This window comes from Agelaius phoeniceus, chromosome 7 (assembly GCF_051311805.1).
Source record: "Agelaius phoeniceus isolate bAgePho1 chromosome 7, bAgePho1.hap1, whole genome shotgun sequence".
In the NCBI taxonomy this organism is placed as follows: Eukaryota; Metazoa; Chordata; class Aves; order Passeriformes; family Icteridae; genus Agelaius; species Agelaius phoeniceus.
Genome location: NC_135271.1, coordinates 31295548 through 31315605, shown reverse-complemented (window position 1 = coordinate 31315605; position 20058 = coordinate 31295548). Strand labels below are relative to the sequence as shown.

Below are 20058 nucleotides of genomic sequence, written 5' to 3'. Positions count from 1 at the left end.
TTTGTAGATCCATAGACTAGATCTGTGAGCATGGATAGAGAAAGCAAATGTTTAACAATATAGACTGTTGTAAAAGAGGTAATACTATGTTTTTCTAAATACTTTCTCCTTTTTTTGTTATCTATGGAAAATACTTGGTAATCCTATACAGTTTGCTGTACAACAACAAATTCAAAATATTGTACATAAAATTTTTGTTTATTTTTTGTAATTCATTTTTTTACATGGTAACAAATATCCTCCCTTGCTGAGTAGGGGAATGTTTTTATATGCAGGTGGTGTTATGGCAGCAAAAGACACTAAATTCTAGTTTGGATGGAGAATTTTGGGGCAGGCTATCCTTTGGCAAACTGTCTCTTACTCAATAATGTCTTTTAAATGTTATTTGAAGGAAAACAAAGTATTATTTTTTAAATTTCTTCTGTCACAAAGCTGACAGACATTAACAGAATCTTTGCACTCTTGCCTTTCTACACCCATAACATTACAGCATTCTCAAAACTGTGGAGCTGGGACAGGAATATTCCTTTTGATTAATGCATCTGTAATCATCATCATACGAGGCCATCGTTTCTGCCTTTGGGGTTCTGTTTATCTTGATGCACACGGGGAAGAAGACAGAGATCTAAGGTAATGTTTTCATTACAGCTGTGTTTCATTGTTGGTGCCTCTATGTAGATTAACTTTGTCTTGTAACATACAATAACAGATTATAATAGATCTCTACCTTCCTTGTGTGGAAAAATGGAAAATCCCCATTTATTGCACTTGGACTGACTTTCATTGGTTTGGTTTTTTGAGGATTTTTTGGCCCAGAGGTGGTGTTGTCATGATCATTGAGTTGCACCAGGAACCTAGCAGACAGGTTACTATGTTGCCATTCCCAACTATGGTTAATTCTGTGTTGTGTTGGGAAACACTTGTCTCCCAATGTTGTTGTTTGGCCTTTAATCAAACAATGCAGTTGGATTCCAGTGTAGGGACGGGGCATAACTTCCAAGCTGCACATGACTGAGAAAACAAGTGATTGTTTCTGGATTCTGCTATCCAGTGTCAGGAAGGGAAGTCCCAGTAGTTACCCTACCAGAAGCAAAAATGAAAACCTCTCACCAATAAAAATGCATGTTTACCCTGCAAAAAAGTTATATGAGTTATATGAGTATTGTGTTGATTATGTAATGAAGCATCTTTCCATTTACTTGGCATATTAACTATTTATTTTCTTCTTCCTTTTTTTTTCCTCCACAGGCGTGGTAAACCCCTGTACATATGCAAGGAAAGATACAAAGTGCTTGAACAGCAGTGGGTGTCTCATACTTTTGATCATATCAATAAAAGATGGGGGCCACATTATAATGGCTTGTAAATCATCATCATCATCATCTACACACCATGTAACTGCTGTTTCCATGAATGAATGGATCTTGACTGACAATAGCTTTAACTGAACGGGAGTTTGGCTCCTTGGCTCGGGGTGGAAGTGGGTATGGGCATAAAAGGGAAATGGAACTTTGTCAACATGTGGAATCTGTGCAAAATGAGCTGATGTTGCTACAAAAGAATGATACAATAATTGAAATTAAATCCTCAAAATGGTGTGAGCAATCTTATTGCACTCAGTAGTCTATTTTTCTTGTGTTTTTAAAGTCCATTATTGTTAAGAAGCACAAATTTACTTGGAGTTGTTTAGAGGCTCCAGGGGTAGCTGTCTGGGTTTTATTTTACTTTGCATGGAATTGAGTTTTTAGCAATTTTTGCTGAAACGGTGTATATGTCTATTACATCTACTAAGTATGTTGGATAAAATTTCTTTGCCTTTTTTGTGTTGGCTTGAGGTTTTTGACTTGATAGGCATTTGTAATTAGGTCTGTAAAACAACTGTGAGACTGCATGGTAATAATTGGTCTGAAAGGTGAATTTGAAAGAGTATTTCACTTATAGAGGTCTATTGAAATATTTCAGGCATTACTGAAAACTTACACATTCTCAGGAACTTCATTTTTTTTTTTCTCCATAAGTAAATGAAATAACTGTAAATTAGGTATCTTACTGCTCTTCATGTAATCCAGAACACACATTCTGTCTTCATTTTTTTTCCCGGGAAGGAGCTTTTCTTTTTTTCACATCATTTGAATAAATTGTTAATGATAACATACAGAAATTGCTGTATATAGGGAATTTGTTTGGTGCCCAACATAGCAGATCCCAGTTACAAGCATAACAACCATAAGCCTGCCTATCATTCCAAACCAGATGTAAGTTTCAGAATGATTGGATTAGGAATGTGCAGGCTATTCTAAAAATGAAACATCATTTTGTATCTTTACTCTCATTTCAGGAGCTTCCTCAATATTGTATTTGTTTGAAGTAATCACTGTTCTTTCTGCTTGGTTTCCTAAAAAGGAAAAATTAAAAAAAAAAAAAATTCAACAGAGGTAGCCAAGATGAGCTACCAGTGCATGTGCAGCCTCACTGGATGAATGCCAAAACAATTTATGCTTAGAGGACTAAAAAATTCATGAGAAGAGGCATAACTGGGCTAAAATCCATAGTGTAAGTAGGTAGGAAGGATTATAGTCAAAATACTGGTATGTAATATATTGCTACTATTGTTTTTCACAAGTCTTGGACATTTGTGGGCTATTTCATACAGTACTACCAAGCAGTTCCCTGGTAGTTTTGACTTTCACAGCTTGTGTGTAAAATAAACTTTGTATGTGTAAAATAAAAACATCTTATGATAAAGCCACATATACAAAGAAAACAATTCCCCAGTGGAAATCATTATCTAGTGAAACGTGTATAGGGGAAATAAAATGACTGTATAGCAATCAAGAACAGACCGAAGGAAAAGTAAATACAATGAGTTTTTCTGGATACCTGCAATTTAAAAACCCTACAATAAAGGATACTGGTTTTTATACATACATATAAATATATATATATATATATTTCAAAAGTATTACACTACTTCCTATAAGATTAGAATTATCCTGTTTCACTGACTAAATGGCTGTGTCTTTTCCAAAATATTACTTTTTTGATACTGTATTATAAGTTCTGCCTGTGATATTTTTGCATTGCTCATTAAGAATATCAGGCCATTTTGTAAGTGTGGTTAAAGAGCAAAAAGATTCTTTACATTGCCAGCATAACATTATTACAGGGCTCATGAACTTGAGTGATCTGTAGTTTGAAGCTCCAATGCTTTATTTACAAGAGATAATGTGTCCAGAATTTGATTACTGTGTTTTATTTAAAACAGAATGTTCTCTGATTGTGCATATGGATGTGAAGTAAAACTATTAGCCTTAATTTTACATTTGGGTATTTCATAGTGGTTATTATAGTACTGGTGAATTAGTCACCAGTCAATTTAAAAACTACAAAAAATTACTTGGTTAAAAAATTGTACTTGAATATCCTTGCATGCTGCTAAACAAGGATTTTTATTTCCCCCATAACTTTTTAAATCCTACTTTATTAAGCTAACCTTGAAAAATAACAGGTCCAAACTAGAGTGGTGTGTGTGCGTATTACTCAAATGTTCTGGTGTGATATCCTGTATGAATGATCATTTAAGTACAGTACATTACTGTAGACTCTAAATCAATCTTTATAACACATCAGAAGAGTACAAAACTAGGAATACAATAATTGGCATTGTAAGATATGTTAATAAAAGTCTACTGTCAATCTGTGTGTTCATGAAATTTTTTCTCTCTGCCCCAGCAATACAAAATGACACTGAATTCCACCCAATAGCCAGGCAGTTATTTAAATGTTAAAATCTTATGCATGCAAAGTACTTTGCATAGAGAGTAAACCTGGTAAGTCTTTTAATTTATTGCAATAGTAATTTGGATTATTTTACTCATAACTATAGCACTTGAAGTAGTGCTTAAGTGTATTCCAGCATTGCTGCTGCAAACTACTAAAGTTAAATTGTTGAGCTGAGAAACTACTTTTGGGAAAACTGCTTGATCTTTTCTGGCAAGTCTTATTCTGGAATAACGATTACTTCAATTTGATGAATGTAATATTTATGTACTAAGTTTTTTCTTTTCCTTTGACCTTTGAGAGATTTGGTGGAACGGTCTTCTTTTGGCCTTGACCTTTGGATAACAGCATCTTTCCTTTTTCAGTGGTGACCTGAATTTTTTTATTACTATTTTCATCACCCCTGCAATAGGAATCTTGTATAATCACAGTATTTCACAAGGAAATTACATTTTTCTTTTAAAAACAGGATCTTTTCCTACAGTATCCCAGAAATGTTATTCTTTACTTCAGAATCCCCTGAGATCAGTTCATGTTGTGTGCATAGCTGCCAGGGGACACTTGAGTTTTGTGGTGATTTTGATATAATTTCTATCTGATTTTCATCTAACCCAGATGAACAGGACAGATTCTGCTGTCCTGTTTTTCAATATCTTTTCTCAGAGGTGGGGGCAGTGATGAATGGAGCCTGTCTGATTATTAGCATAGATGAGAATGAAATTATGCTGTTTGCAAAGAAACCCACAGGAATGACCTGAGCCAATGTGTGGAGGTTCACAGTTCTGAATTTCCAAGCACAGGAGATAAGGAAGTGCCTGTAATCAGAGAAGGCTGGCTCTGTGTGACAATTTGTGTTGAGTTTGTTTTTGTTTGAGTGAGATTGCTCACTGCAGTCAGTGAGATCTGTACTGCTGGGCTGGTGGATGTCTCCTTTTGGTAGGGCACAGTGCCCAAAGCCCCTGCTTGCATGTTGTCTCAGATGGGCAGAGTAGTTCCCCTGCCAATTCTCTTACACTGAGAGGCTGCTGTGAGTTCAGCCTTGTAGCTTCCCCTGCTTCTTCTCCGACTGCAATCTCTAATACATTTCCCATTATAGGATACTTTTGACTCATTACTGCTAAGTTTTTTAATAATTTTAATTGAAAACAATTATGTTGGACTTACTCCTCATAGAAGGGTTTATTTTTTAATGTTATAACAAAACCAAGCAAGATAACTTTCAGAGATTAGAGCTAGAAAAAAAAAACAAGTATTCTTCATGCCCAATACTGAGAAAAGTATATATAATTCAAATATTTACTGTCCCTACATTTTGGCCTTAAATCTGGTGACCAGATATGCACAGGTCACATTTGAATGTAGAACACAAGTGCATACTAAAGCATTGGCCAAATCAGAACAACATGTTCTCAGGGATTACTTGTAATACTGGCAAATACCTAAAGTAGATAATGAGCCTTTGTTTTTCAGGTGTCAAGGAATATACTTTGCACCTTGCAGTTGAAGCCACTAATACAGTTTGAAAAGTTACTTTCCTTCTGTTTCCTTGAAAGACTGGAGCTCTCCTTTCTTTCATACCTTTGTTGTCTCCATGTTGTATATGAAACTGCTTTGTGTAGTACTGCACAACAAAAGAAGCCTAGACCAGCTGGAGAGCCCTCTGCAATTGTACAGCAATACTTTGTGAATAAATTGCATTTTCTCAGGGTACTAGAGATAGCTGGGGGTGCAGCTTGAAAGTTAGTTTGTAGAGAGACTGGCTGCTTTCGTGCTGGTCATTTTAGATTTGTCACACATCAGCTTTGAAAATTTAAAATTAACACTGCATTTTTTCCAAGTATCTCCGCAGGCCCTAAAAGAAACTGCCTTTGTTCTAGGATAATTTCCCATTGTTCTCTAGAGAGTTTAGTATGGAACTTGGTGTTTTAATCTCAGCTCTGCAACAAGGTACTTGGTGACAATGCTGGTGTAAACATACACATCATATAAAATACAGATATGTAGGTTTTGTTAAACTAAGATCTTCAGGACAGCTGAAGTCACTGTTAGGTATTGTTTCCTTTAGGTTTTCTAGCTGTCTGCTTTAACCTGCTTGTTTTGTCTCAACTTGTAAGCTCCTTTATCCAACAGGAACACCTCCTGTTTGGAACAGTAAGTCCTGCTCTGTTGTAATGTTAGATCAACTGGTATTCGAGCAAATCCAGGTAGTGGGGTCTTCCATCATCAATAAATTTAAATGTGCACCCAGGACTTAAGTGAGATATGGCCCTTTCATGTTGATGCTTTTTGCATTTTTTCAAACTGCTGCCTTCAACCTCAAATATCCCTCCTCACCTAGGTATGTTGGCAGTAATCAAAATCAACAGGAAACTAAAATGGGATTGTTTCCCATAATCAGACGTGATTCTGGACAGAATAATACCTCTTCAATATCTCTATATCACCTTTTTTGTCCTGCCAAAAGCTGTTAGCTCAAGAAATAAGTACTTTCTGAGAGTTAAAGAAGCTTATTGCCTTTCAATACCTAGTGCAGTATTTGTATGACTAATACTCACAGCAGGTGACTGATGTAATTCAAATAACCTTCAGATACCTGGCTATTCAGAAATGGGTCACACTTCCACTTTCTCCCGACTTGGATTGGGTATTTTAAGTTACATAACTTAACAGGAAGACTTCTTACAGAACATTTCCCTTATACAAGAATATTTAAAAAATAATAAAATTAGAAGGATGCTATTTTAGCAACACTTAATTCACAGACTGGTGTTCTTTCTCTTTTAATCCTGGGCAAAATTAGGGACTATTCATCAGATTACTGCATGTAGTTTTACAATTCCAGTCTAAACAAACAAGTAAGAAATCCACAGAGTGATACACAGAGTGTATCACAATCTGAAGCTAAGGTACTACAGCAGCAGTGCTCTTTTGTGGGAGGATATTTCCAAGAATGCTGCAGTATGTTTTTTTCACTGTATATTGCAGGGCTGTGTTGCATCTTGTCCTCTGAAACATATGTCAAGAGACATGTTATGTGTGTGAATAGCAAGGTGGTTCCCTAGCAACAATAAATAGAAGAAAGCTCAGCCCATTCAAGTGATTTACCTTGGTAAGTGTGTGGTAGCAAAGATGGATTTTGAATACTAAGGGAACTCATTAGCTGGAAGAAGAAAAGCAGCAAATAAAGAACAGTAGATACATCTTACCCAGCACTCCTATTGTGTACAGCGTAATTGGGAATTTGCATAAGATATTCTTAATGTGAAATATCATCTCATTTTACTCTTTTCTCAGCAGCTTTTAATTTTCTGTACTAAAAGGGGGGGTAAAATGTTGCCTGTGGGAAAATGTAAGGAGAAGGTACTTTGGTTATTTGTATAAATTCACCTTCCAACTTCTTATTAATGTCCTGTGTGCTCAGACTGAGCATTGAGTGATACAGGACACTCAGTTGCTCAGATGTTCATCCACTAAGGGTAAAGGCATAGATTTAAATGTAACAACAGGCACATGGTATGACTCATGGGGATGGTCCATGCAGACCTAAGAGTTGGACTCTGTGATCTTTGTGGGTCCCTCCCAAGCAGGATATTTTGTGAAAATGATTAAAAAATAATAATTAGCTATGAGATGTAATGGCACTCCCAGTTACACTACTGCTGCCCCTGTGAAGAAAGCTTCACAAAGAAGAGTAAGGATTACTCTTGGGAGCATCACTCCCAGCTCTGTAGAATATAGAGAAATTTTATAGTATTTGGGTAATGTTACAGAACAGATTACAGAATCACTGAGTTGGAAGAGACCTTCAACATCATTGAGTCCCACCCATGTGCTAACATCTCAACTGAACTGTGGAACCAAGTGCCACTTCCAGTCTTTTTTTAAACACATCCAGGGACGGTGACTCCACCACATCCCCAGGGAGACCATTCCAGTACTTTATCACTCTGTGTAAAAAACATTTTCCTCATATCCAACCTATATTTTCCTTGGTGCAGCTTAGGACTCTGTCCTCTTGTTCTGTCAGTTGCTGCCTGGAGAAAGAGACCAACCCCACCTTCTAGGGGGATAGAATATAAGCAAATCAGGATAGTCTAAAAAGTAATCTTACCCCTAAGGAGTTGCAGCTGGGCCAGTTATCAAAGATTAGGAACAGGCCTGACTTTACCAGGCCACAGCTGTAACCATTGAGAAGAAGAGTGCTCTAAAAGAGTGGTTTGGCTGTTTGAAAAGGGAGCTGGAGCCAGTTGGCTGTTTTGTGAAGAAGAAAAAGTCAGTTCCCTGAGGAGATGCCCATAAGAAACACTGAGAAGGTATGAAACTTTTGCTAAGGAGACAACAGTATGGAACCCCTACAGTAAGATGACAACACTACCTGACTACAGCCACCTTTCAGGAAGTTGTAGAGAGTGATAAGGTCACCTCTGAGTCTCCTCCAGGCTAAACAACCCCAGCTCCCCCATGTGTTCCTCATAGGGCTTGTGGTACATGTTGCCAACTAGACTCTGTGGCTATTGCTATCTAGAGTATTCACTGTGTAGGCTCTTCTATGTGTATTTTTGTTGTTGGCTTTTAAAAAAGTCCTTTGAGTCACCTTCATCTGGAGTTTAGTTGGAATGAATCCAGTATAATTGTAAGTCACTTTAGCTCAGCAATGCTATTTACATTTCACTGCTATCCTTCCACCAGGCATTCCATCTCCTCCCTTCTGTTTCCTGGTGTCTGCCCGAGGTCTGCAGTCTGTGCTTGTGGTTTGTAAGGGCTGGACTATGGTTATGTACCTTGCACTTCAGTCTTGGCTAGAACTGTTACATTATTGACCTGCTTCTCTGCTCTTTCCTGATGCAAGTGTATTTACTCTTCAGTGCTGGGCTGCTGCCTATGTAGTTTTGAGTTTTGCTGTACTTCTGCAGCTGTTGGCTTCTTTAAATTATCTTTGCATATATACATAAAGCGCCAATATTTTTCTCACTGCTTCCATTGATTTCAGAGATGTGGTGGAACCCACTCCTACACTAACATTGCTGATAGTTCATTTCCTTCACTACTGAAGAAGTTTTGAATAGAAGTTTTCTCCTTTTCAGTCCCCTTTGCTGTTTTTTGCTTTGATCTATGCAGCAAAACTCAGTTGCTTTGCCCTTTCTGTCTTCAGTATTCAGGTAATGCAGTAGTTTCCTATTCTAGTTTTCTTCTCTTTTGAAATAGTAGAAGAAAAATCCTGATGTCTCAGCTAGGGCAACAGTCTTTGTGTGCAGGTATGCACAGACACATTAAAGGCAGATAATGCCATTTCAGATGTCAGTTTAAAAACATAACTGCCACAAGACCTTGGCTACCAAACCTCTTGCACAGTTTGTTTCCCTCAAAATGGTGGCAACCTTTAAACAAAGTGCATTTGCATTTATTTTAAAGCTAAAAAAGGAAAACTGGAGCAGCACCTGTGTACATTTTAGAACATTTCATTTAATAATAGCTTTTCATCTTTTGGCATCTAGCCATGACCATATAAATGACACATGCTCTAATTTTCTAATGCAGTCTAAGGCTAGGAAGGACTTGGATTAGTGCAGCAATTGTATAACAGTTCTATCAATATTTTTTTCAGTATGTATGCCATGTCACTCATATCTTCCCCTCAGAGTTCTGTCTTCCTCCTTGATTTTTTCCCCTGCTTTTACAATATCTGTGAGGTTAGTTTTGGCATGTTTTGGTCCTTTGCACTGCACCTCATGTAATCCCAGGCCATTTTCTTGTAGTCACTAATGTCTGATTTTCTGGGTTTTTCGGGTTTTTTTTGAATTGCATTTCATTTTATCATCTCTCCTTTCTGGAGTGTTTGTAAGGCTTTCTTTTCTGTTTGGCATGATTTTGTTTCCCTTCCTGGAAGTTCAGTTGTACTTACAAAGCCACTACAATGCAAATGGCTGCATCATGGAAGAGCACTGTGGGTTTGGAAATGCAGTATGGGATATAAGCATGGCACTTGTGTCACTGCAATCCAGTTTAGTCACCCATTGTCACTGTACCTGGACTGTAAATGGTTATGTTGAACAGGCTGGCAGAGTTTGGAAACATGATTCTAGCTGGACAGCAAGGGCCTAGTGAAAAGGGATTAAAAAGCCATCAGCATCAGAACAAAATAAGTAGGTACATGAAGATAAAGAAAATTATTAAACAAAGAGTTTTGTAACAACTCACAAAGGTGTAGATTGCATGAGCCAAAATTATGTAGCAATAAATGAGGAAATTTGTATGGTTCAAAAACTAACATAAGAATCTGGGAGAAATGTGGGAATAACTAGAGTTTCTGGATTTGATTATCAAGGAATATATATATACGCATATATATATAGCTCTCCAATTTTTTTTTTTTTTTTTTTTTTTTGTACTCATGAAGATTACCTACAGCGTACTTGTTAAATGCAGATGAGAATGACAAGCGTGTTTGAAGTGGTATCGGAGGCTGTGCAGTGAGTCAGCCCTTGTTGGAGCTGATGGATAGAGCAGCCGCTCTCTGTAACACTGAACGAGGCAGGGCACGGTCACGGTGGGCTGGCAAAGGGCAAGGAGAACTGGTGCAGGGAGCTGAGTGTGAGGGAGTCCCCGTGATGTGCTCGCTTGGAAAGGGCATCGGCATATCGAGCAAAAGAATAACCTCCCGGTTTCCTAAGATTTTTTGTAAACAAAGAAAAGTGTCAAAAGAGAAATACATACCTGCATTTCTTCTCATCAATCAACCTGAAAATTGGGTATGACCGAACTCAATTCAGTCAAATAGGTACAAAAGGAGAAGCCCAAAGACGGGAGTTCTCCCCGTCCTCACGCCTTAACAGGAAGAAATGCTTTCTAAAACCGTTTCCTTCACTAGGACCCATTTCTTAGAGCACAGAAGGAGCTGTGCTCGCAATTCATTGTTTTCCACAATGAACTGAATGGACAGAGGGGACTGAGACGTTTACTCCCGGCGATACTGCTAGCTATGCCTACCTACGCATCGCTTTTATTTCCATCACAGTTCACTGCACCTTTCCCTTCCCTTCTCCCGGGCCCCTCTCCGGAGCCCCGGGCCGCGCCCGCCCTGAGGGGCCGGCACGCGCCGCCTCACGGGGCCGAGCGCCGCCCCCGCCGCCGCTCACTCAGCGCGGGGCCGCTGCCGCCTCAACTCGGCCCGGCGGGCGAGCGGGGCTGCCCCGTGTCCTCAGCCGTGCCGAGCTAGAGAGAACATTGTCCCTCTCAGGTGTGCCCAGCTCCGCGAGCTCTCCGGCCCTGCGGGGCCGTCCCGCCGCCAGTTGGGGTGGGAGTCGCGCCTCAGCCGAGAGGGGCTTCGAAATGGCGTTCGCCATTCGCCTTGCGGTCCTCTGGCCCTCAGAGCCGGACAGGGGTTGTCACTTCTCTAGCGAGTCGCTATTGGCAGGGCTCAGTGTCGCCGGGAGCCGGTCTTGGCCCTAGCGAAGTCTGCTCTCAGCCCCGCGGACTTAGGCATGGAGGGAGGTGGCCTCAGCCCCGCTGAGCTGGGTTCTGGGCTCGCTGGGGACACGGGCGGCACCTTGGGAGCGCCGCTGCTGAGGCTGGGCGGGTACCCCGCCTCCGGGGGGAGGCGACTAGCTGTACCTGTTTTTCCAAAATCATAGGTGAGGAATGCTCAGGAAAAAAAAATCTCCATGATTATAAATGGCAGAAGATACTACAAGGCAAGAAGTAGGCGTGACACGGGATTCAGGCCCATCGGGACAAGGCCATGAATAACTGAAGAAAAGTTTCTGTAAGTTCCCTAAATAGATCTAGCTCTAGTGTATAGTATTTCCTTAAGCGACCTATAGTAACTAGTGGACCATAATATACATTGCAAATACTATGATAACACTTGATAAATTCATTTAAGCAAATCTTCCTCCTGGATGCATACAGGTATGCAATTATTAGCTAAAGAAAAGAAAGGTACTGTTATCCATAGGCACGCAGACTGAGATAAGGCTAACTTAAAATGTCTTCCCATTTATTTCTCTGAAGTGGTGCATTTAGTTTTGTGAATACAAAATTGTTTTTAGTTTTGATTTTTAAAAGCCAGATTTTCTTACTTCATCTGCCCCTTCAAAAGCTGCACTCTGGAATTTCAATTTCATTGCACTGGAAACCAAGGATCAGTGTTTTGACGTTTTCTGCAGTTATTATGTGGAAAATTATGTTCTTGTACAGAAATTTCAGTTAGCGTGATGTATAGTAATGGAGGTCACTGTCAGCAAGTTAGATGCAGTAACTGAGTTTTTTTCTGTCAAAAGCTATAAATTGTATCTTAACCTACTGTGGAGTCTTGCAGAATATGCTCTGAAAACACATAAAATCCTTTTTCAAGACCCTTTTTATATTCCCAAATTGAAGTCCAGCTCATTCTTATGTCAAATTCAAATTGTATTGCAGTTAATATTCCAGCTTTATATAATTTATTCCTTCAAATGTTAATCCAAGTTGGTGTTAATTATTGACATTGTAACACAAAAATGAAAATAGAGTTCACCCAAGTTTTATTCAAACAATAAAAATGGCTTGAACCAAGCAGAGCTATTTTTCCTTTGGGCTAAGATTTTCATATAGTAATCTGGCTAGGAGTCAAGGTGGATATAGATTTCTAAAAGCCATTTCAGACCCTTTTAAAAATAGAAGTCAGTTTAAGTGCAAATGGATTGTTTTAGGAACAGGGAGAATATAAACTTCTGTGCTGACATATGCTGCTTGGTGGTGTTCATGGTTAGGAAGCTGTGGGAGCATTATCTGCAGCACTGTGTGTGTGCATTGGAGAGGGGGCCACTGGGAGATTCCTTCCTCAGCGTTACATTGCCCTGTTGGGGTATGTGCAGAGTAAGTAAATTCTCCAGTACCATCCAAAATCCTTGATGTGAAGAAATATTGTATCTGTAGTATTGACTTTGTAACTGCAGAGGAGAGGATTTAGTTAGCAGTGCTGAGGCTATTTGGTTGCTTTAAGAGCTTACAGGACTGGTTTTGCAGTGCTTTTGCCAAATGCTTTCTCAATAAAAAGTTCATTGGACAAAGACAATGATTCTTGCTGTGCTAATGCCTGGAGAGGCTCACTAACAGGGGACTCCTGAGTGCAGGCTGTCTGGGGAGGAGAAACATTTTGTGTTACAAAGACAGAAGTTACTGTCATTACCAGCCTTCTGGCCACTGAGAAACTGGAGAAGAAGAGGGTAATGAATTAAGTGCTGATGCACTGTGCCATGCTGTGAGAGTAATCAAAGAACATTTGTGTACAGGAAGGGGGTTTGAAGTCCTGAAAGTTATCATGAGGGTTTACTTTTGTTCTGCCTAAAGATTTGGTTTTTGTTGTTTGGGGTTTTTTTAACCTAGCTAACCTAGTTTTAAGTTATCATCTGAACACACTTAGTGAGACACATTCTGTGCCTGTAGCTTCTCTTTCATTAGTTTTTCCAAACTTACTGCCCCTAGAAGTGAATTCTCATGATCCAAGAAAATACAAGGGAGGAGTATGGATCAGTAACAGAAAAGGAGAAGAAGGAAAAAAGCATCATACAAACCCTGAGCATAACTGGTCAGGTGAACACTAAACTTTTTTTATCCAGTCTACAGCTGAACTTCAGTAATGTAGAGAGCCAGGGAGCAGAGGGATGTCTTGGGCTCGATTGCTGTAGGGAAGCTGGGAATGCTCTGCACCTGCAGGAAGAATCAGCACTTCATTCAGTAGGAATTGTTCTTTTTGTTTCTGTTCTAATTTTAGTGAGTTTAAACCGAAATGTACTGCAGCAGAATAAACAACAATAAACAAGCAATAAACTGACTTTCCATTTTAAAAGGGTCTGAAATGGCTTTCAGAAATCTATATCCACCTTGACTCCTACCAGATTACTATATGGGGCTGGCAGTCATCCAGGACACAAGTTCAGAGTGGCATTTTTAGTAAAGACTCCTGTGTTACATGTGAAAATATGGAGGCATATTCCTCATAGTGCTAACCTGAGGAATCCAGCACCAGGACTCACTTGCTGTGATGGATTCTGTCTCTGCTGCTTGATAAAGCCATGTTGCTCCTGAAATGTGGAGGGGTGATAGGAAGAAGGTAAGGGAGCTGCAGCAGCAAAATCTAAAAGGACACAGTGAGGGTGATGTCACCTGGGGGGTTACAGTGTACAGCTGAGGGAAACATCCATTCCTCTGTGGACAGTGGGGTGACTGCTCTTCAGGTAGAAATGGAGATGGATAAATAAAATGCATGTAATCAATCTTCTGCTAGTTCCTTCCTTACTTGTTCTGCTTTTCATAAATCTTTCACATCTCTGCACAGGTCTTGTTTTGAGAGTTGAACATGTGACATAAATAGTGAAGAAACACAGCACCACATCAGAAATCTGGAAAATAATTTGAGAAACTTTTGTTGTTTATTTGTGCAAAATCGCTGCAAGGAATTTTTCCCTCTCTGGGAAGGAGAACTTCTCTGAATAATGCATTGTGTAGGGCCATACATGCTTCCCTGTTGCCAAAGCTGAAAAGCTGTATGGCAGTAGCTAGAATGGCACTGCTCTGGGATAAATGAATGCCAGTGTAAGGCTGAGCTTCTTCATCTGAGTGCTATACAGTAGGGAAAAGCTCTGCTGAACACAGCTGAGAATTGGCCTGTGGTGAGGGGGGAGGAAGTACAGCATTTTTCATTTGCTGCTGGTGGTGCTTTGTAAGGAGCAAGTTGTGTCATAGCTTCTTGCTGACTGGTCCTCTTTCCCTCCACCCCTCATCTAGTTTCTTCCTTAGACATGGCCTCTATCCTGCTGCATGGAGAGGGAGTACTGACACTGTATGTGGAAAAAGGAGACATTGGCAGAACTACATGTATGAAAACAGTGGACTAAGCTAATTTTACAATATTTCTTATGAAATAGATGAAAATTGAGGAAAATTTATTCATGTCCTGAAGCATGGTAGCAATACTGACTGTGGAGAGAGGTGCATTCAGTACACTGGGGAGTGTGGAATATGTTCAGCCCACTTGAAATAATGGCATAATTACTGCTATCAGTCTCTTCAACTGTTTTCCTAATATTTTGCATGGACTTTTTATTTGTTTGTTTTGCTTTGACCTTTCTCACATCACATACACTTTCCGAAGTTTACAAGAAAATTTCATCTCCTTCAGTCTCATGGCACTTCTGTGGCAGAAATAATAGCGATACATTTGTCCCTCTGATTCACAGAGCAATGCTTGCAGTAACCCCTGGAGATTTCTGTAGTTTGCAAACTGAAACACTTGAAAGGGATATAATTTCCAGAGGGGTCAGTGTTCATGGCTGAAAGCTTCAACAATATATTAAGCTGGGCATTTTGATGAAAAAAAAAAAAAGATTACTTGTATTTAATCTGAGCAGAATTACTATTCCCACATTGTGTGCAATGACTGAAAATAGTGTATTAAATAGCAAGGTTGACTCTATAAAGCAGATAGTATCTCTGTTAATAAACACATGCTTCCTGCCTTGTATGTACCTGGAACTAATATTAATCTCTGTAATTCAGGAACTAATTGTTCATCTTCCTTTGTGTCTAAAGGTGGGAATCTGCCACTTTACTTTTGGCTGCCTGTGATTCAAACCTGTAGGGAGTTGAGATTAAGGTATAAGAAAGAAAGGTGAATTCCAATTACGGGGAAATATTTAAGTAAGGAAGTTAAATCTCTTGATTCCAGTTTCCCAGAGGCACTGTGCAGACAAAGACTTTCTTTTCCGAGTGATGCTCCCCTCCAGTCTTCATATGCTGGTCCTATTTTCTCATTGTTGTGAATGTCAGTTTAAATGTCCCACTTCCATGTGGATATTCACATTTGTGTACTTGAGTCCTGTGTCTCCCATCCCTAGAATTAGGAACCTAACATTTAGATGGAACAGTATGAAGTGGCTGGACAGATAATGTAATTTTCTGAATGCTGTGCTAATCATTAGTGTCTTCTTCATGGCATTGAAAGTGATAATAAGAATTCTGCAGAACAGAATACAGAGGAACTAGAAAATTCTCTCTTGAGAGGATAACTTGGTCTCAATATCTCCTTTTGTCCTGGCAAGGTTTCTTATGTTCGTTGGTACTTTATAGTTGCTATCAGCACTATCCAAAGACACAAAGTTATGTGAAAGAAGTTCCAGCCTTTGCCTAGATATCTGTAGCTTTCATTCCTGCTGTGCTGTGCCATGTTAAAAGTTAATTGGATGACCCAATTTTAAACCTGAAATAGAGTATGAACCTAGAGATGGTATCAGTGCAGTTGTAAGTTGCTTGAAGAGCACATCTACAATGTTTGGTACAAAAAGCTGGAGGCCAAAATAGAGTGTTGGAAGCACATTAGCAATTAATGACTGAAAAGAGAGGTGACCAGTGGAGTGGGAATGTTTACAACCACCATATAATAAAAATCAGATATTTCTATTTTAGTCAAATTCTACATCGTGAGAGACTGGTAAGAAGACAGTTTAGGGGAGTGTGTTCACCCTTCCCCTGCATTACAGCAAAACACCATCCTGCTTCTTTCCATGTGCCATTTAGTGTTCAAAATAGATCAACTGAGCTAAGTTTCCTTTACAAACTAACTCAGACTGTAAGCTTTGTATTTCTGTTTCATTCATCATGTGCTTTTAAGGCCTCCTCGTGTTCTTGTTAATAATTCAGCCTTTGCCTATTCTAGGTTTATTGCTCAGAGAGACAGTACATTTTGCTGGCTTGAGCATATGGCTAACAGGAGCTATGTCAGGTAAGGAATTCAACCTTTAGTTTTTCACCTATTCTCTTTTGTTGTTAGTCAGCTTTGGAATAAAATTATAATGCAGTCAGGTTTGTAACAACTACTAGCTTGGGTAGCCTGTTACTTTGAAATATCTGGAAAAATGCCAGAGATCTCAAGTGTCTTGAAGACTGTCAAGCCTTGGCTTTTTCTGTTTCTTGTTGCAACAGATGAGAACACAGCAAGTCCTGAAGCAAACCAGTTTAGGTAAGAAAGTTTTTAAATGTCATCATCTGTGGCACCCTGGAGAAAAACTAAATGTGTTGTTCTGACTTACTTCCACAAAATAGACAAGTTCTTGTCTCATTCTGCTAACAAGTCATAATTGTCTTAGAGATGTCAGCTGGTAGCTGGGGACTGTTTCTCTGCTGGGAGTTGTATTTATTAATTTGTTTTTTGTTTTTGTTTCTCATGTAATGAAATTAAGCTAGTGAGCCAGGCAAAATAGCTGATTCCTAATTTCATCTTAATGCCAAGAACACTGTGAAAGTTATGGAGAACATGTAATTAAATCTAACAGTTACTGACAGTTGTTGCTTTGCATTGAGGCTTTCATACTTTCCTGTATGCCCATACTTTTCTGTAACAGCCCAGCTATACTGGATAGGTTGCACTAGAGGTGTAATTCCATTTCTGAACACTCCCTGAGGGTAGAACTGCCCATGCAATTTTGGGCTTTTTCAGCCCTTCTCTTTCTAGTGCTGTTCAGAAACTACTTGCTGAAGTGAGACTTTTGAACTGAGTGGTATGGGGCATGATGAAATACAAATCTCTGTGACTGGTAAAATTCCTAGGTATGGTTTTTAGCTAACTCTAGTCTCACCTCTGAAAGGAAATTCAGTGCCTGGTTTCTACAGGCCTTACCTGTTGTCTTCCTTCAGAAGAATGATTGTTATAAACCACACCTTAAAGGCTATTAGTTTTGACTTAGGAGTTTGTAGTGTTGATAGTTATGATGTGGGGCAGTGCCTAAAGTATTGGAGGAGGAATAAGCTTTTTACAGCCTTGATACAAAAAGAAAGGATGGATTGTGGAGAGTGCAGCCTGTACTGCTTTCATTATAACTCCAGTCTGAAGAATTGACTCATGGTATACCTTTTCCTGCTTGGGTTCTTTGCCAAAGAAATAAAATGGTAGCTTTCTTTCTCATCAGGATTCATGGCCCTGTCACTGTCAACCTATTGTGAAATGAAACCTGGGGATTTCATTATCAAAAATTTTTAAAAGCAGAATCAGTTCACTGAAAATATTAATGCTGTAGGTAACAATTTCCAGCTAAGGATTTGCACATTGTGTTAGCTCTTTTTAAAGAAGCCCAAAGTTCTTCCACGTATGTGTATAGTAACAGTAGTAGCTCTTTTTAAGTCATTGTGATAATGGAGCTAATGACAGGACAGTTGGCACTGTCGCGCTGAGGTGATCTTCACCCTTGCAAGACAAAATCTAGTTAGATTAGCACAATTTTTGCAGAGATACACAGTTATCCATGTGTATAAAAGATTTGACTCCTGTTAGCTAGCAGATGCCTGTGTCCTTGACAAAGCTGTTTTTGCAAGATAGATATATCTATAGAATGCACAGTGATTTCTAGTATACATCACAGCTTCTTCTCCAAAATGCTTTGTGACTTGAAAGCATATAAATGTTTTTTGGGGTCTGTGTGGAGAATCTTGTGGAGTGCAGTGATGGTACCTTTACTGTTAAGGCTCCTCTAAGGCCAAGGTGAATCAGATTGTCATAGTACCGAGTAAATCTTGTACTCTATCCTTGACACAGTTCTGACTCTATGATGGAGGCTGTACTGACCTTGTAGGTATGCAGATATGCCTTACCTTGGCTGTCTTCCCAGCCTTTCCTCTTGCATTTGGACCCAGGTCTCAAATAGAGCTCTTAAACTGCATTCCTGCATCTCCTTGTTCCAGGTGTTCTATCTTCTACTTGTGACTTTAAGAAGACAGAAGTTTTTTGGAGAACAGTTTTTTAGGAGGACTCTGTGTCACTAATAAACAGCATATTGTAAATGTTTTGGTAAAGGCTTTATAATATCCTACAGTGGGGGAGATATCTTGCAAAGGGGAGGCCACTTGTTTTACCATGAGCAGCTTAAGTACAGCTGTAAGCAGATACTAAATAGAAATTTGAGATTTATATGGAAATGATGTGTTGTATGTAAAAATAGATAGAAAGTAAAGGCATCTCTGGCACTTTTTTGTGGATAATCAAGGAAAATGTAGAAATATTTAAGGGACATTTTCTCATGGCACTGAAATCTGAAACAACAGAAAATGCTGCTCAAAACAGTTTGGAAGAATGCTGTGTCCACTCATGATTTCCTGGGTAGGTACAGAACTAGAACAGTGGTCCTGATCCCAAAGGGAATCTTGTCTTTGCATTAGACTGCTTCTTGGAAAAACAAAAATCCCATCCACTTTTGTTTCCTAAATACTTCCCTGCACAAGTAGAATTTACTGAACTCTTCCAGGTGAAAAGTTTCCTGATTTCTAGTGTTCTGTGCTGCTTCTTCCCTCAGCTTAGGCATTGTGCAAATGTGACAGCAAGAGGGAAAAGGTTCATGGTAATTCACTGTAAGAATAATTTGTTCTATTAGTCTTTACTGACCAGTGCTGTTGAGAGTTCTAAATCTCGTCCATGGTCCTCGTCTTCTACTATTCTCTGTTACTCAGCCTGGCATGAACAGAGGGGTAGAAATGAACTGTGATTAATTTGGGCCTGAAAGACAGACGGGACAAACATTTTCAGGAACCCTCTCTCCCTCTCTTTCTCCCTCTCTCTTTCACTCTCCTTTTTTTATTGTTTGTAAGTATGTACAGAATATATACAAAATTTTAACAAAAAGTAAGAATTACTAGGAACAAGAAAAAATGGAAATGGAGAAGTAGCTTAGTGTGGGGCAGTGATTTTTCAGAGTAAAGGTTTCCTATAGGACTAAGGTATCCTGAAGGTCAGTCCTCTGAACGTACCAATACTCTGGCTGATGGTAGAAAATTATTTTCATGAAATGCTTAGCAGCTCACTGTAGATTTTGCAGAATCTGTCATCCTACTGAGGCATTTGTTTTAAAAACATTTTTAAAACATGTTATTCCATATAGGTGAGGTTTTTTTATTCAGAAAAAAAAAATTGTTGCAAAATTTCCTGTCCCGGTTACTGCGTACTTTTTAATACGTTAACAAGTATTAAAGGTTATATGCAGAGCAGATGCTGTCTTCAAGTTTCTGATCTGTAAATATGTTACTGGACAGTTTGGATGTTGTAAATGAGTAAAATTCACTGACCCTCTCTCTGCCATGGGACAATTCTGTCATGTTGTGCTATGTTCATACAACTCATCACTGAGCTGTTTGATACATCATTCTGTTTGCTTTACAGAATTGGTATAAAGTCTGTTCGGAAAGAAAAAAAAAAGCAGCCCTATTTCTGATATTGAAAGAATGCAATATTGCCTTTGATTGCAGTTTTCCTGAATA

The 20058-nt window shown here is 39.1% G+C and overlaps 2 protein-coding genes and 1 long non-coding RNA gene across 10 annotated transcripts in view; 2 read left to right on the top strand and 1 right to left on the bottom strand.

Moving 5' to 3' along the window:
* Window positions 1-3696, top strand: part of UBR3 (ubiquitin protein ligase E3 component n-recognin 3) — a 97319-nt gene extending 93623 nt beyond the window's left edge. For all 4 annotated transcript variants that reach the window (XM_077181424.1, XM_077181426.1, XM_077181425.1 and 1 more), the window contains 2 exons: window positions 491-630; window positions 1249-3696. In XM_077181424.1, the coding sequence (XP_077037539.1) occupies window positions 491-630; window positions 1249-1366 (258 nt within the window). In that variant the 3' untranslated portion in view covers window positions 1367-3696. The remainder of the gene's footprint in view (window positions 1-490; window positions 631-1248) is intronic.
* A 6044-nt stretch (window positions 3697-9740) lies between these two features.
* Window positions 9741-10846, bottom strand: LOC143694520 (uncharacterized). The gene is made up of 3 exons (XR_013183070.1): window positions 10768-10846; window positions 10187-10446; window positions 9741-9878 (listed from the first exon to the last, which is right to left on the bottom strand). It is a non-coding gene; the product is annotated as an uncharacterized LOC143694520 (long non-coding RNA).
* The window catches only part of MYO3B (myosin IIIB), a 211785-nt gene continuing 202542 nt past the window's right edge, over window positions 10816-20058 (top strand). For 3 of the 5 annotated variants that reach the window (XM_077181419.1, XM_077181420.1, XM_077181418.1), the window contains exons 1-4: window positions 10878-11017; window positions 11412-11542; window positions 16475-16540; window positions 16741-16777. In XM_077181419.1, the coding sequence (XP_077037534.1) occupies window positions 16534-16540; window positions 16741-16777 (44 nt within the window). In that variant the 5' untranslated portion in view covers window positions 10878-11017; window positions 11412-11542; window positions 16475-16533. Of the gene's footprint in view, window positions 11018-11411; window positions 11543-16474; window positions 16541-16740; window positions 16778-20058 lie in introns of all 5 variants that reach the window. The other 2 variants (XM_077181422.1, XM_077181421.1) reach the window with 2 other exon arrangements.